The 15,328-nt window shown below is 38.5% G+C and overlaps 2 protein-coding genes across 2 annotated transcripts; both read right to left on the reverse strand.

Annotated features, from left to right (window-relative positions):
* Positions 1-1,835: 1,835 nt before the first annotated feature.
* LOC100774692 (olfactory receptor 12D2-like) lies at positions 1,836-4,574 on the reverse strand. The gene is made up of 2 exons (XM_035451411.1): positions 4,394-4,574; positions 1,836-2,764 (listed from the first exon to the last, which is right to left on the reverse strand). The coding sequence occupies exons 1-2, from the start codon at positions 4,572-4,574 to the stop codon at positions 1,836-1,838; spliced, it is 1,110 nt and encodes a 369-aa protein (XP_035307302.1).
* Positions 4,575-11,903: 7,329 nt separating this feature from the next.
* On the reverse strand, positions 11,904-12,830 carry LOC100768162 (olfactory receptor 12D2-like). Its single transcript, XM_027388664.2, has one exon. It carries the CDS (start codon positions 12,828-12,830, stop codon positions 11,904-11,906), a length of 927 nt encoding a protein of 308 aa, XP_027244465.1.
* Between the last annotated feature and the right edge of the window lie 2,498 nt (positions 12,831-15,328).

The following is a 15,328-nucleotide window of genomic DNA, read 5'->3' on the forward strand; positions in this document are numbered from 1 at the left end:
CTGTTTGGCCAATGAGGCAGCAAGTAGGTGGGACTAGGAGTCAAGGAGGATTCTGGGAAATGTAGTAAAGAAGTGGTGATCCAGGCAGGAAGTCATATAGCAGGGAGACTCATGTATAAACAAGGGCAAGAAGGAAGCGGGGGGCCGTCTCTCTTCCTCCAGAATCACCATGTGATCCTGGGATGAGGATGCCATGGAAGGCCTCCTAAATAAGGTAAGTCTTATAAAATATATAGATTTATGATAGTTAAGACTGACCTAACAGATGAGAAGTCCTAGTCATTGGCCAAGCAGCATTTGTACCTAATAGAAGTCTCTGTGTATTATTTGGGGCCCTAACTCAGCAAGCAGAACTCAAGTGGATGGCAGAAAGATTTATTTTAACAATAACTTTATCTGTGAATCGAAGCCAATCACAGTTTCTTTGACCCACCCTGACTTTCAGAGCTGTTACTTAGTGAGTGGAGAATCCAAAGATCTCTGGAAGAATTTGGAGCTTGGAGATGGAAAATACAGGGGCTTTTGCTTTTCCTGTGCCAAAAGTTTTTACTGTAAGACTTCTCAAGGTGAACATCTCTATAACATCAGTGAGCAAGCTAGGAAGGGCTGAAGCCCTGTTGTGTCATATATTCTTGCCAAATGAATCAGTGATTTCCTATGTTAAACTATGTTTTTGAAGTGTCAGATAGTGCACTTGTAGAGCCCTACAGAGGCATCTACAGAGGCTTCTCTTTTGTCTTTTGCTTAAAATCCCCCTGGCGAAGAGAAACGTGCTCTTTCCCATCATTTTGATTAACCTCCTATGTTGGGATCTGTTATTTCTTTTACAGACCTTAAGTTCAACATTTCTGGATCTATTTGCTCTCTGTTCTTTCTGTTTGCCTACTGTTCATTATTGTACTCCCATTCCTTTGCACCAGGTCCACCTTTCTCTGAGGGCTAACACTTGATGCTTTGCTTCAGATTTGTGAATATGCAGGAAATTACTTGACATCTACCATTTTACTGTTCTCTCTGTCACTTATCTCATTTACTTAATTGCCTTCCCATTTGAAAAATATGAAATTAGGAAATATACTTTTTAAATTTACCCAAACTCCACATCAAATTGAACTTTATATTTATAGTTGGACAGCAATGACTTTACATTAGAATATTCAAAATATTAAATCACCATAATATTACCACATTTCAGAGTGTACAAGTAATGGGTTTTATTGTGATTTCTTCATATGCACATATCATTATATTTTGCTCTTATCTGACCCACCCAGTTCCAAGAATTATAATTTTCGTGATCATAGATAGGTCCAATGACAAGGGCTGTATCACCAGCAACTTGAGGAACTGACCAGGAAAACAGCAATTCAAAGCCTTCCTAGACCATAGTCAGTTCCAGGCCAGCCTGGGAAAAAAGAGAGAAAAGAAAAACAGAAAAGAGTGCTAGGGAGATAGTTCAGCAGTACATTATAGGCATAGCATTTGAAGTATTGGGTTCAATTCCCAGTATTGCCTTCTGAAGTGATTTTATTGATCACATTGTAGGATGTTAACTTATCTGCTAATATCCATCTATTCAAAACATGCGCAATATAGACATATTTGCATACTGGTTTATTTATACCTGGTTTATTCCAATTTCCCTTTTATATATTTTATATAGATTGTAATTTTACATACAATTGAGTCATATTTTCTTATGTGTTTATTCTATTACCTGGTCATTTATGCTATACATATCACAAACAATTGCAGAATCAACTAATTTCACACTTCAGCATTTACATTAATTTCTTGTTTCAGTATTTCAGAAGAATTTACCGCATTTCTTCAAGTCAAAGCTGTGTTCTGATTTTCCTATTAAAAGCACCCCTCACTTCCTTGTTCCTTAGAGTATAGATTAGTGGATTGAGTGCAGGAGTGACCACAGTGTACATGACAGCAATGATCCTGTCCTCTTCCAGGGAGCTCCCTGAGGCAGGACTGATATAGATAAAGAGAACAGGAGCATAGAAAATAATAACAACCATGAAGTGAGAGGCACAAGTAGACAGTGCTTTGTGGAGCATGCTGCAAGAACGGGTCTTGAGAAACAGGTAGGTGATAATGTAGAAATAGGAGAGAAATGTCAGAAAGAAGAGGCCAATGGCAATGGTCCCCGTGAGAGTATTAAGCAGCCACCTGTTGAGTTCAGTGTTTCCACAGGCCAACTCTAATAATGGCTTAACATCACAGAAGAAATGATGAATATGGTTGGAACCACAAAAGCTCAAATGAGATGTCATTATGGAGTGAAGCAGAGCATGGAGGAAAGGAATGGCCCAAATGGTGACCGCCATCTGGATACAGACCTGGCGATTCATGATGACAGAATAGTGGAGTGGTTTGCAGATAGCCATGAAGCGATCAAATGCCATCACTGTCAGCAGCAGGGCCTCTGTGCTACCCAGGAAATGGAAGAAATGAAGCTGAGTTATGCATCCCAGAAAGGAAATTGCTTTGCTGGTAGAGAGGAAGTTCACCAGCATCTTTGGCACTGTCACGGTGGAGTAGCAGATATCTAGACATGCTAGGTTTCCCAGGAAAAAATACATAGGTGAGTGGAGTCTTGAGTCCAAGATGACGATCATCAGGATGGCTCCATTCCCAGCCACATTGACAAAGTACATGGTAAGGAATATGGCAAAGAGAACAGGGTTCAATTCTTGTATGTCTGTCACTCCCAAGAGGAGAAATTCAGTGACTAATGTTTGATTCAGTAACACTTAAAGGAAAAGATAGGATAGTTTGTGGGACACCAACCTCCACGTCCCATTAGTCTTTCTAGGCAATACTTTCCTTGCCAATACAAACAAAGTTTGTGAGAGTGATTTTCTATAACTCCACAAAGATATTGTGTAGTTCTTATACAATATTTGCCTATCAGCCCATTAAATATTAAGTATGTTTCTGTTGTATGTTCCTATTCAAACATCTTTTAATTTATTATATTTTCCCATTAACAATGTCTTCTTATTGAAGATTCAGATCAGGTACCATCCTACCATTTTTCTAGCTGTGAGCATTTAAATTTTGATCCAACTTTCTTTTCATCCCTTCTCTAACAAGGAGCAGCTTTTAAAATATCCCACCAGGGAGACAGCTTCTGAGAAGTAAGGACACTCTCGAAGAGCTTTAACATGAAGAAAATAGGCAGATATGAATTTGTCTCAACCACGGTGTTTATAGAAAGTATAAATAGCTTTATCAAAACATAGTAAGTTCAACTCATCTTAAGAATATATACGAATAGAAACATCTTTGCACTGATTTGTTTCTCATTCACGATCAAGCCAGATGTAAGGAACATCCCGAGCCAGATGAGGTAAGAAATATGACCATATTAATCTCAAGACTCTGACCAGATATGTGCATAACATTTTTCAGAGCTGTAGCAGATGATAGGCTTAGTGTCTTCTGGTAATCTGAGTCATTAAGAACTTTAGAAACAGACTCCTAAGATGTTTTTGGAGAGTCTCCAAATGTAGAGAATGGTGACTCAGTAGTCTGCCTTAGCTTCTTGAGGGGTGGAGTTATAGTCATACTGCCATGATACCCAAGACATTTTGCATTTTAAATTGTACTTTATGATATTTATATTCTCCTGGTTATCCTGAGACTAAAGGAAACCAAAGATCCCAAAGTATTTGAAAAAGAAGACTTCTGCCTCTGAGTACCCAGCAGTCCTTCTTTCATTTCATCAGGAGGAACTGCCAATGCCTATAGCTTTAGTATCTTTGAAATCTTGTCTTCTCTGTTACCTACTTAAACTACTTCTTCAAATATGGAGGAGGAGCCAGGCATTGGTGGCGCATGCCTTTAATCCCAGCACTCAGGAGGCAGAGGCAGGAGAATCTCTGTGAGTTCGAGGCCAGCCTGGTCTCCAGAGCGAGTGCCAGGATAGGCTCCAAAGCTACACAGAAAAACCCTGTCTCAAAAAAACAAAAAAAAATATGGAGAAGGTTTACTTGCCTTTCTTCTAGCTCCACTAATGGTACCATGGTAGGTTTTATGTTTTATGTTTTATGATCCCAAAATCAGGCTGCCTTAAATCAACCTACTCCTAAGTTACCAAAAATGTTCAGCTCTCCTCATTTTAAGACTGTTTCTTCTCTATGAAATTGATTCCTGGCATCCTTTAAAATAAAGTCTTATTTTCACCTAAAGAAATGGACAATTTTTATTTTACTAACATAATTAAAATAGCAGTGTTTTTCAATGAATGTCAAAATATTTGAAGAATTATGAATAAGTTCATTTCAAAAGGTTTCATATCTAATTGTACAATCATCATGTACTATAAGACAAGTAACCTTTTTAAAAAATGCTTTTCTCTTCATTATTAGCAAAGTACCTGAGTTTCCTCCCTGAGATATACTGGTCAGAGCAGACATAGCTATGAGAAGTAGCTTCCTCTGGTTCCTTTTATTTAAAGATGTGCTGGGTTCATTCTGCGCACAGAAGAGAAGAATTGGAATCAGGGTGTGGAAGGCTCGTGTTGCTGGGAGCCCACTGAGCTGGACAGATACTGACATTGGGGTGGTTCCTACAAAAGAGGAATTGCTCAAGGTGTAAGAAATCTCCAGGTGAAGAAAGCAATTTGTTCATCTAAAGAAACAAAATTAATGAACTGGAGAAAACTTATAAGGGTCCCAAGGGATCCTATGCTTTATAGAATATAGAAGACTGTCTGAGAAATGATGTAATCACTAGTGTAATTCTCTGAAGGGTTGCCTTCAAATAACTCAGGGATGTTCCTTGGATAGCCATTATTATTTTGTCTGTTTATAAATGCAACAGACATTCTTGTTAAAAATTCAACCCACATGAACAAGATAATTTATGAGTCTTTAGACCTGAAAAAAAATGGTTCTGAAAAATATATATCAAAAAACCTATTTACAAAAAACCCTATTTACCTAATTCTTAAGGAAAAATAAGCAATTGGAATGGTCAATATCAATGATTTTGCTCAGCACTTTCAATATTTGGGGATTTCAGGTTAACTTTAGAGAGGATTAAAGTAACAATGATGACTTGACGTGTGATAATTGTGTGTAAAAACCAAGAACCTTCACAATCCACACACATAGTGAAGAGTCCATCTCAAGACAGGGAACTCATACCTGAACCCCAGGTATTGATGTTTAATGTTGCAAACAGACAGGAGACCCCCTAAAGAACAGAAAATACAGGTAACTTCCAAGTTTACTCCTAATGCAGTCTCTTACCTGGTTGATTATACAGACCAAAAGTAACAAAGATTCTCAGGTTTATATACACAAATTTCACAGGCTGTGAAATTTTTGAAGTGACAGCTCATGTTGTAGTTCTAGCCTACATTTCCTCTCCAGAAACCCCTTTGCCATCCACGGTTCTGCCAGTGTTTTAATAAGACAGATCGGCAGACATAAAACCCCAAGGGAGCATGTCCCCGGTGCTGAATATAATGGATATGAAAATAAACAGTACTTTTCCCAACTTGTGAAAGAAAGGCATAACCTAGAGCAATTCCTCTGTGACTCTCCATTTGTCACAAGCTACATGGGCATCTGCCCTAAGAGGCACATCAGCCGAGCCCCCAGCTTGGCTTACTGCCTTGTGGTCACCATCTAGAAGTTTTCAGGAATACTTTTAGCATGGGATCCTTCATATTTATTTTTTTCTTTAGTCCTACAAATGTTGTAACTTCTCCATTTGTTACATGAACGATTTTGTGTGTTCTCTATGTTAAAAAGCCTAGTCTATAACGAATACATGTGTCTATATAAACAGTTGTGAGTAGAGGTGCAGGATAATACTTAGAAAGGAAACCAAGAAAGGGTTAGGTAGTTTCAGAGGGTTAGTCCATTATCATCATGGTGGGGAGCATGGCAGCGTGCAAGAAGACATGGTGCTATATCTTGATATGAAGGCAACAAAAGATGGTCTATGGGTCACACTGAGCAAAACTTGAATAAAAAGACCTCAAAACCTGCCCCCACACTGATACATTTCCTCCAACAAGGCCATACCTACTCCAACAAGCCACACCTCCTAATAGTGCCACTCCCTGAGATTAGGGGGCCAATTACATTCAAATGACCACATTTTACTCCATGACCCCCATAAGCTTGTAACAATATCATAATACAAAATGCATTTAGTCCAACTTCAAAAGTCCCTATAATCTATCATTGTCTCAACAATATTTTAAAGTCCAAAGCTCAGTCTCTTCCAAGATTCATGCAGTCTCTTAACTGTAATCCCCTATAAAATAAAAAAAATAGATTACATACTTCCAATATATAATGGCACAGTATATGCATTACCATTCCAAAATGTAGGGTGCATGAGGAAATACTGGACCAAATAAATACTGAAAACCAGCTGGGAAAACTCCAAATTCTGCATCTCCCCCACATCTGATGTCAAAATGCTCTTCAGATCTCCAACTCCCTGCAGCTTTGTTAACTGTAACACACTTCTTTATCTTGGTCTGGTTCTACTCCCTGTTAGCAGTTCTTCTCATCCAATATCCCACAGCTCTGGCATCTCCAGCATCTTGTGGTCTCAAAGGTAATCCAGACTTCAGTGTCACAGCTTCACACAATGGCCTGTCTAGTCCTACATTCAATGATACACCTGCCACATGCCTGGCTTCAGTGGCTTTCCTTAGACTGAGGGGAAAATTCCATAGCCCTTTTCTTTTATCCTTAACTCTAAATCCAGAGCCAGTGGATTTAGCTGAAGCTGCCAAGTTCTGCTGCTTACTGGGGCTGAAGCATGACCCTCCCATCCAATTACATCTTCACCAGCTTGCTGTTTTTGATTGCTACCTTCACTGCCTCAGCTTGACTGCCCTTGGCTGGACTCAAATTCAGATATCTACCAGTCTCTACCTCTGGAGTGTTGGTATTAAAGGTGTGCACCACCACGGCCGGCTGTAAGGTTTTCTTTGGTTCCTTTTCACAAATTAGAAATTTATCTGGGTGGGACCTGGCTCTGAGCTGGCCATTCCCTTTATTCCATTTCTTACTCTGTTTATCTCCTGGAACACAGGACTTAGCTCCATTATAGTTCCTGGTGCTCTTTTTCTCCTCAAAATTTATTTTGTAATTTGTCCTGCTCAGCTGACTTCTTTTCATTATAAATCTTCATTCGAACTATCACTAATTACCACACAATACAGTCTTTACTAGGCTGTTTTGAGATTTCCTCCACTGACAGAATTAATCCAAAACTCTTCACTTTACCTCCGGCAGACTTTGAACAAGGGTAAAAGGCAGCCACTTTCTTCACCAAAATATCACAAGAATGATCTTTAGGCAATATACTAAAATTCTTCTCCTCTGAAACATCTTGAAGAATCCACAGTTCAAAGCATTCTTAGCACCACTGTCTTCCATGATGGTTCTTTGAGAAAATCAACAACATAGACAAACCCTTCCAACTAACTGAAAGATAGAGAATATCCAAATTAACAAAATCAGAATCAGAAATAGGATCATAACAACAGACACTGAGGAAATACAGAGAATCATGAGGTTATACTTTTTTTTTCATTCTACTACTGAGGACTGGGCACTGAGCTAAAAGTTTCCATGCAGCAAGATAAGCAGCTGCCAAATCCTTTTCTTCCAGCAGTAAATTCATATTAGACTCTAAATCAAGACATTTACAGATGTTTCATAATGTTTCAGACAATTTTTAAAAGGATAAATTAAAATAATCTCCCTTATTCTAAATTTAATGTTTCTGTTTCTTTTTTACCAATTCCCTGAAACAAGCACTATAAAGGACAGTTCAATAACTTTTTATTTATCACAATAACTACTAAACACCCAAGTAAATGGCTGCTTTCTGTAGCAGCTTTTGCACCCAATGAGAGTGGGAGCCATTCATTGAAAGCAACAAGTTATCCCACGTAGGTGAAAATACCTTCTTTTAGCTACAGAAGATACTGTGCATCCTTAGCAGGGAGGACTCGGCTAATTATCCCAGGAAAATGCTGCTCTATCTGAAACTGGAAGCTCACAGTGGAGCCAAGACATCTCATCTTCAGGCCACAAAGAGAGGGGGGGACTATTTTATTCAAATTAAGCCAATCTTCAGGTAGATACCTAAAAGAAAGGGCTTCTAAAGCAATAGGTGCTCTGACATTAGCAACCTGACTTCCACTCCAAAATTATTGAAGTATTTATGGGTAAAACTAATGTAAATCTTATAAATACCTTCTTCCAACTTTAAAATAAATTGTGAGGAGCTACCACTGCAGATGAGTTTTTTAATGCACACTTTTTAAAATATCAGAAAATAAACCACAAGCTATGATTCTAACTACACAATGGTAAAAATGACTTGTTGCCAGAAGCCATGTTTCAGCTCATTTTTGGACAGTGAGAATGTATTTCTAAATCTACAGATGGCAAATTTAAGCAAAATTATGAACATATCTTCTATTTTCCCCTCTAAGATGTATATTGGAAAGCTTAAATACTCTTAAATATATCAATCAAGCACCCAAAAGCAAAGCATTTTCCAGAGTAGGGGAAGTCTCCACAAAACAAGAGCCACGTGTCAAAGAGGCAGTGTGATGTACCGTGACTCTGTACCCTGTCTCCAGTCACACAGGGTTTACCTTAACTTCCCCATTGATGCTGCAGAGATGTTCTGTCTGGGCTTGAAATGCACTGATACACCTAGCTCTTTAAAACTCAGTTAAGACCAACTGGATTTCATTTTTATATATACAGCATGTAACTCACCTCACTCGAGAGCAGGATTATATTTACAAGTATTATATGGCAATAAAGGGTTGTATGGCATTCACAGACCTTACGGCTTTATACAGAAGCCTGACTAAAATTAGACAACATAAAAATACTACCACTAAGAACCCACCACTGTAAGTATTTAACTACCTAAGATAGAGACAGTGGCATTAGATAAGGATCTGTTGTGAGCAAGCATTCTCTCTGTCTGGGCACGATTCTGTGCCTAAGGTGATGGCCCTAGGACTCCTCCTCAGGACTCCTGCAGAGCTGGGCTTGCTTTACATCCATGTGAGAGGATATACTTTCAAAATCTGTACTTCATCAAATGGGAAAATTGAAAAGAAATGGATAATCTTCTCCATAGGTACCACTTACTAAAGTTAAATCAAGATCACATGAACAATTTAAATAGACCTATAACCCCTCTATTAGGAAATAGAGACAGTCATTAAAAGTCTCCCTACCAAAATGAAGCCCAGGGCCAGATGGTTTTAGCACAGAATTCTACCAAACTTTCAAAGAGTTAATGCCAGTACTCCTCAAATTAGTCCACAAAACAGAAACAGAAGGAAAACTGCCTATTGCAGGATATTTGGTCACACTGTGAACCCTGAGATTGTGTTATTTACTGGAAAAAAATCTACTTCAAGTTGTGGTGTTCCTCAACCCTATGGACATAGGTGCAAAAATACTAAACAAAATACCTGCAAACTAATTCCAAGAACATATCTAAAAGATCATCCAGAGGAACCAGTATTTATCCCTAGTGCACCAATGGGCTTTGAGAGCCCATTCCCTATGGAAGGTTACTCTCTCAGCCTAGATACATGGGGAAGTGCCTAGGTCCTGCCTCAAATGATTTGTCAGACTCTGACAATCCCTCATGGGAGGCCTCACCCTCCCTGGGGAGTAGATGAGGGTGGGATGGAGAGTTGGCAGGGGACATGGGAGGAATGGAGGGAGAGGGAACTGGGATTGGTATGTAAAATAAGATTGCTTTAATTTAAATAAAAAATTATTTTTAAAAAAAGATCACACACCACAATCAAGTATGCTTCATCACAGAGATGCAGAGGAAGCTCAATATACAAAAAATAATAAATGTAATCCACTTGTAAACTTTAATAAAAAAGTACAAATCATCTCATTGGTTGCTGAAAAAGCCTTTGAAAAAATCCAGCACTCCTTCATAATAAAAATCCTGGAGAGATTAGGAATATAAGGGACATAGCTAAACATTTAAAGGCAGTTTACAGCAAGCTTATAGCCAATAAAATCAAAGAATTATCACTAAATCAGGAACCAGATTGTCCATTCTCTCCATACCTATTCAATATAGTATTTTGAAGACTTAGCTAGAACAATAAGGTAATTTAAGAAGATCAAGGGGATACAAATTGGAAAGAAAGAAGGCAAAGTGTCACTATTCACAGATGACATAATGGTATAAACAAGTGACAGTAAAAATTCCACCTGAGAATTCCAACAGCTGATAAACTCTTTCAGCAAAGAACTGAGTACAAGATTAACTAAAAAAAAAAATCAAATCAGTAGACCTTCTGTATACAAATGCAAATGGACTGAGAAGGAAACCAGGGAAACAACACCTTTCACAATAGCCACAAATAATATAAAATATCTTGGAGTAACTCTAACTAAGAAAGTGGAAGGCTTGTATGACAGGAACTTCGAGTCTTTGAAAAAAGAAATTGAAGAAGATATCAGATGGAAAGATCTCTCATGCTCTCAGATAGGTAGGATTAACATAGCAAAGAATGGCCATCCTCCAAAAAGAAATGCACATATTCAATGCAATTTCCATCAAAATTACAATTCTTCACATATCTTGAAAGGATAATTCTCAATTTCATGTGGAGAACAGAAAAATCAAGGTGGCTAAAACAATCCTGAACTTTAAAAGGACTGCCAGATGCATCACCATTCCTGATTTCAAGTTGTACTACAAAGCTGTAGTAACAAAAAAACTGCATGGTATTGGCATGAAACAGACTTGGATTGATCAATAAACTAAAATTGAAGAGCCCAACATATCATCTTGTGACTTTTCTTGGGATTCTTTTCCTTCTGTTGGGTTGCAATGTCCAGCCTCAATGTGACGTTTTTGTTTATCTTATTATATTTTGTTTTGTCAGGTTTGGATGTTATCTAGAAAACTGTTCTTTTCTTTCTTTCTTTCTTTCTTTCTTTCTTTCTTTCTTTCTTTCTTTCTTTCTTTTTGATTTTTTGAGACAGGGTTTCTCTGTGTAGCTTTGGAGCCTATCCTGGCACTCTCTCTGGAGACCAGGCTGGCCTCGAACTCACAGAGATCTGCCTGCCTCTGCCTCCCGAGTGCTGGGATTAAAGGCGTGCACCACCAACGCCCAAAACTGTTCTTTTCCAATAAGAGACAGAGAGGGAGTGGATCTGGAAGGGAGGAAAGTAGGGAGGAACTGGGAGGAGTAGAGGGAGGGGAAACTGTAACCAGGATATATTGTGTGATAAAAGAATCTGTTTTTAATAAGAGGGAAAGAAGTGTAATTTTTTTTTTTTTTGGATTTTCAAGACAGGGTTTCTCTGTGGCTTTGGAGGCTGTCCTGGAACTAGCTCTTGTAGACCAGGCTGGTCTCGAACTCACAGATCCGCCTGCCTCTACCTTCCAAATGCTGGGATTAAAGGCATGCGCCACCACTGCCCAGCAAAGTGTAATAATTTTATTCTCCTCACTAATATGTATTAACCAAAAGTATCCACACAGATAAACAAACAAATACTATTTATTTATTAAAAATGGATGCTACACACATATTTCTAAACCTAGTTACATGTAATAATATATTAGAATATATCACAAGTCAAGAATATCAACTGGTATTCTCAAAAAAAAAAAATTCAGGAAGATTCTGTAGCTAGAGCCATACATGTTCAAGTTTCCCTTGTATTATCTAAGAAAATATTGTTTCATACTGATGGACAGTTTTCCTATATATTTTCAGTTGTTCAATTTTTCTCAATAATACACATTCTTAAAATTGAGAAATGCAGCTGTTTCTACACTTTTTCACTGCCTAGCTATTTATGCCTCAGAAGAGTTCTTTAGATTTCTTCAAGTCAGAGCCATCTCCTCATCTTCCTAGTCAGCGCACTCCTCACTTCCTTGTTCCTCAAGGTGTAGATGAGTGGATTGAGAGCAGGGGTGACCACACTGTACATGATAGCAATTACCCGGTCCTGATCCAGAGAGCTGCCTGAGGTGGGACGAATGTAAATAAAAAGGACAGGAGCATAGAACAGAATAACAACCATGAAGTGAGAGGCACAAGTAGACAGTGCTTTGTGAAGCATGCTGCAAGAACGGGTTTTGAGGAAAAGATAGGCAATAATGTAGAAATAGGAGAGAAATGTCAGGAAAAAGGGACTGAGGGCAATGGTGCCTGTGATGGTACTGAGTAGCCAAAGGTTGAGTTCAGCATCTCCACAGGCCAGATCTAGCAATGGCTTAACATCACAGAAGAAATGATGAATATGATTCGAACCACAGAACCTCAAACGAGATGTCATTACAGAGTGAAGCAAGGCATGTAGAAAGCCAATGATCCATATAGTAACGGTCATCTGAATACAGAGCTGGCGATTCATGATGACAGAATAGTGGAGTGGTTTGCAGATAGCCACAAAGCGATCAAAAGCCATCACTGGCAGTAGCAGGGCCTCTGTGCTACCCAGGAAATGGAAGAAATGAAGCTGAGTTATGCATCCCAGAAAGGAGATTGCTTTGCTTGTGGAGAGGAAGTTCTCTAACATCTTTGGCAGTGTTACAGTGGAGAAGCAGATATCTAGACATGCTAAGTTTCCCAGGAAGAAATACATAGGCGAGTGGAGTTTTGGATCTGAAATGACGATCATCAGGATGGCTCCATTCCCAGTAATATTGACAAAGTAGATGGTGAAGAAAATAGCAAAGAGAATGGGGTTCAATTCCTGTATGTCTGTCACTCCCAGGAGGAGAAACTCAGTGGCAGAGGTTTGGTTTGCCATCACTTAAAAGAACAGATAGTTATTGAACAACACTACCCTTCATGTTGACCAGTCTTTCTGGCCATGGATTTTCTCTTCAAAACCAAACTGTTTTGAGAGACATTGTTTTCCATGGCACCTCTTCGAATTGTTTCTATTATCCACCCATTATTATGATAAATAACAATCCCAAGTATCTATTGTAAATTGTGATCAAGCATCTTTTAATTTACTGTGTTATCATTAATTGTTTCTTTCTTTTTTTTTTTAGTGATTTTGAGTAGATCACCAGCCAACCACATTTTCTAGCTGTGAGCATTTACATTTTGACCTAATCTTCTCATTTTTTAGGTTGGATCTAACAGGGATCATCCTTTAAATATTCCACCAGGCAGACATCTCTTGGCAAGTAAAAAGGCTTGAAAACTTCCAATTTGAGAGTAGGAATAGACGGATTCATCTCAACCACTGATTCTTTAAAAAGAAACATAGCACCCAAGAATTGGCAAAGGTAATTGCATGAAATTAAAATATTCTGCACAGCAAAGATGCTATCAACAGAGCCTACAGAATGGAAGAAAATATTCTCCAACTATACCTCAGGCAAAGGATTAATCTCTAGAATATGTAAGATTGCAAAAGTTAACGACAAAAAAATCTACCAATCAATAAGTGGGCCAAAGTTACTTAAACAGACATTTCTCAGAAGAAAATATACAAATGGCCAATAAATGTTTTTTTAAAGTGTTCAACTTCATTAGCTATCAGGAAAATGCAAATTAAAACTACTTGAGATTTATCTTACCCCAGGCAAAATGGCCATCATTAAGATAGCAGATGGCAACACATGCTGATGGAGATTGTTGGTAGGAATGTAAACTAATGCAGCCACTGTGGAAATCAGTCTGGTTATTTCTGTAAAAATTAAAAGAATAATCACCATGTGGCCCTGGGATCTATCCAAAGGACTCTGCACCCTACTATAGAGATACTTGCACATCCATGTCTGTATGCTGTATTGACAATAGTCAGGAAAAGTAATCAGCCTAGATGTTCATCAAGTAATGACAATGAAAATTTGGTACATATAAATGATGAAATTTTATATATCTGTAAAGTAAAATTAAATTATGAGCTTGCAGGAAAATATATGGAACTAAAAATATAATCAGTCCACTCCCCCCCCCTCTCCTCTCAATTTGGTTTTTTGAAACAGGGTTACTCACTATGTAGACCAGGCTGGCCTTCGAACCTAGAGATCTACCTGCCTCTACCTCCCAAGGACTGGGATGAAAGGTATATGCCACCACTGCCCAGTTCCATGTTCTCTCTGATATTCAGTCCTAGCCTCTAATTGTTAAATATGTGGATCCAAGTGGGTGTGGACATGGGTAAAGAATAGAAAACTGGAAAGGGGACCATGTAACTAAAAAAAGAAAAGCTTTGAAGAAAGGGGTATGGAAGACAATGGAACAATGGGGAAAGTAAATACTGAGGAGCAACAGCTATGGCAGGAAGAGGAGGGGATGAAGAAGACAGGAGGTGGGATGGGCAGAATTATCCAAAATGAAATATATATGAAAATACCGTGTGCAAACCCATTACCTTGTAAGCTAATTTAACAACAAAAATAAAGCATTTTTAAATGCATAATGACTGATAAAAAGGAAAGCTAGCTTTTTAATGTACTAGTGACTATATTTTCTATACTTAAAATGTAGAAATGTACTTGTATAGACTCGTTTCTTACCCACAACTTAGGAAACATCATGGATCCAGATGATAATATTAGCCACAAAGTCTGACAGTGTTCATGCTTATTTTCACTGCTATGTTTGATGTTGAGCTTCATGTTCCCTAAAATCTGAGCTATCAAATATTTCCAAAATAGATTCCTAATGGTGTGTGAGTGCATGTGGAGGCAATAGGTTGATACCAAGCATCTTCCTTAACCTTATTTTTTGAGACACAGTGTCCTACTGAGTCTGGAGCTCACCAGTTCAGCTAGGTTGGCTCAACAGAGAGTTCCATCAATTCTCCTGCCTCTACTTCCCCAGAGCTGAATTTACAAATACACATCATCATACCCAGCTTTTTAACTGGGTGTTAGGAATCTGAACTTGGGTCTTCATGTTTGAATAGCAAGCACTTAACAGATGGAGCCATTTCACCAGAACTCCTTTATGTTTGTTTGTTTATTGGGGCATGGTCTCCATATCAGCACACATTAATTTCAAACTTGCTTCAATTCTTCTGCCTCAGCCTCCAAGGGCTGGGAGTATAGCCCTGTATTGCTGACTGGCCCAAGCCACTTCTTGCATTATAAATTGTGATTTATTGTGCTTCTGTTCACTTAGATGCCCTGAGGTTTTTTGTGTGTTTGTTTGTTTTTTTAAATTTCAGAGACCCTGGATTAGAAAAGTTCTTCTGCGGACTCAGAAGTCCCTCCCTCATTTCACTAGAAGAGACTGCCAAATACCCATGGCTTCAGTACCCTTGAAATCCTGTCTTCTCTTGTG

The sequence above is a fragment of the Cricetulus griseus genome (assembly GCF_003668045.3).
Source record: "Cricetulus griseus strain 17A/GY chromosome 1 unlocalized genomic scaffold, alternate assembly CriGri-PICRH-1.0 chr1_0, whole genome shotgun sequence".
NCBI lineage: Eukaryota > Metazoa > Chordata > Mammalia > Rodentia > Cricetidae > Cricetulus > Cricetulus griseus.

Bases quoted from the DNA above. Each gene is read 5' to 3' on its own strand.
- LOC100774692 (XM_035451411.1), bottom strand. From the start codon at position 4,574: ATGTCAGTATCTGTCCAGCTCAGTGGGCTCCCAGCAACACGAGCCTTC. The intron at 2,765-4,393 runs GTACTTTGCTAA...TTTTCCTTTAAG, and splicing joins ATCTCAGGGAGGAAACTCAG to TGTTACTGAATCAAACATTA.
- LOC100768162 (XM_027388664.2), bottom strand. From the start codon at position 12,830: ATGGCAAACCAAACCTCTGCCACTGAGTTTCTCCTCCTGGGAGTGACA.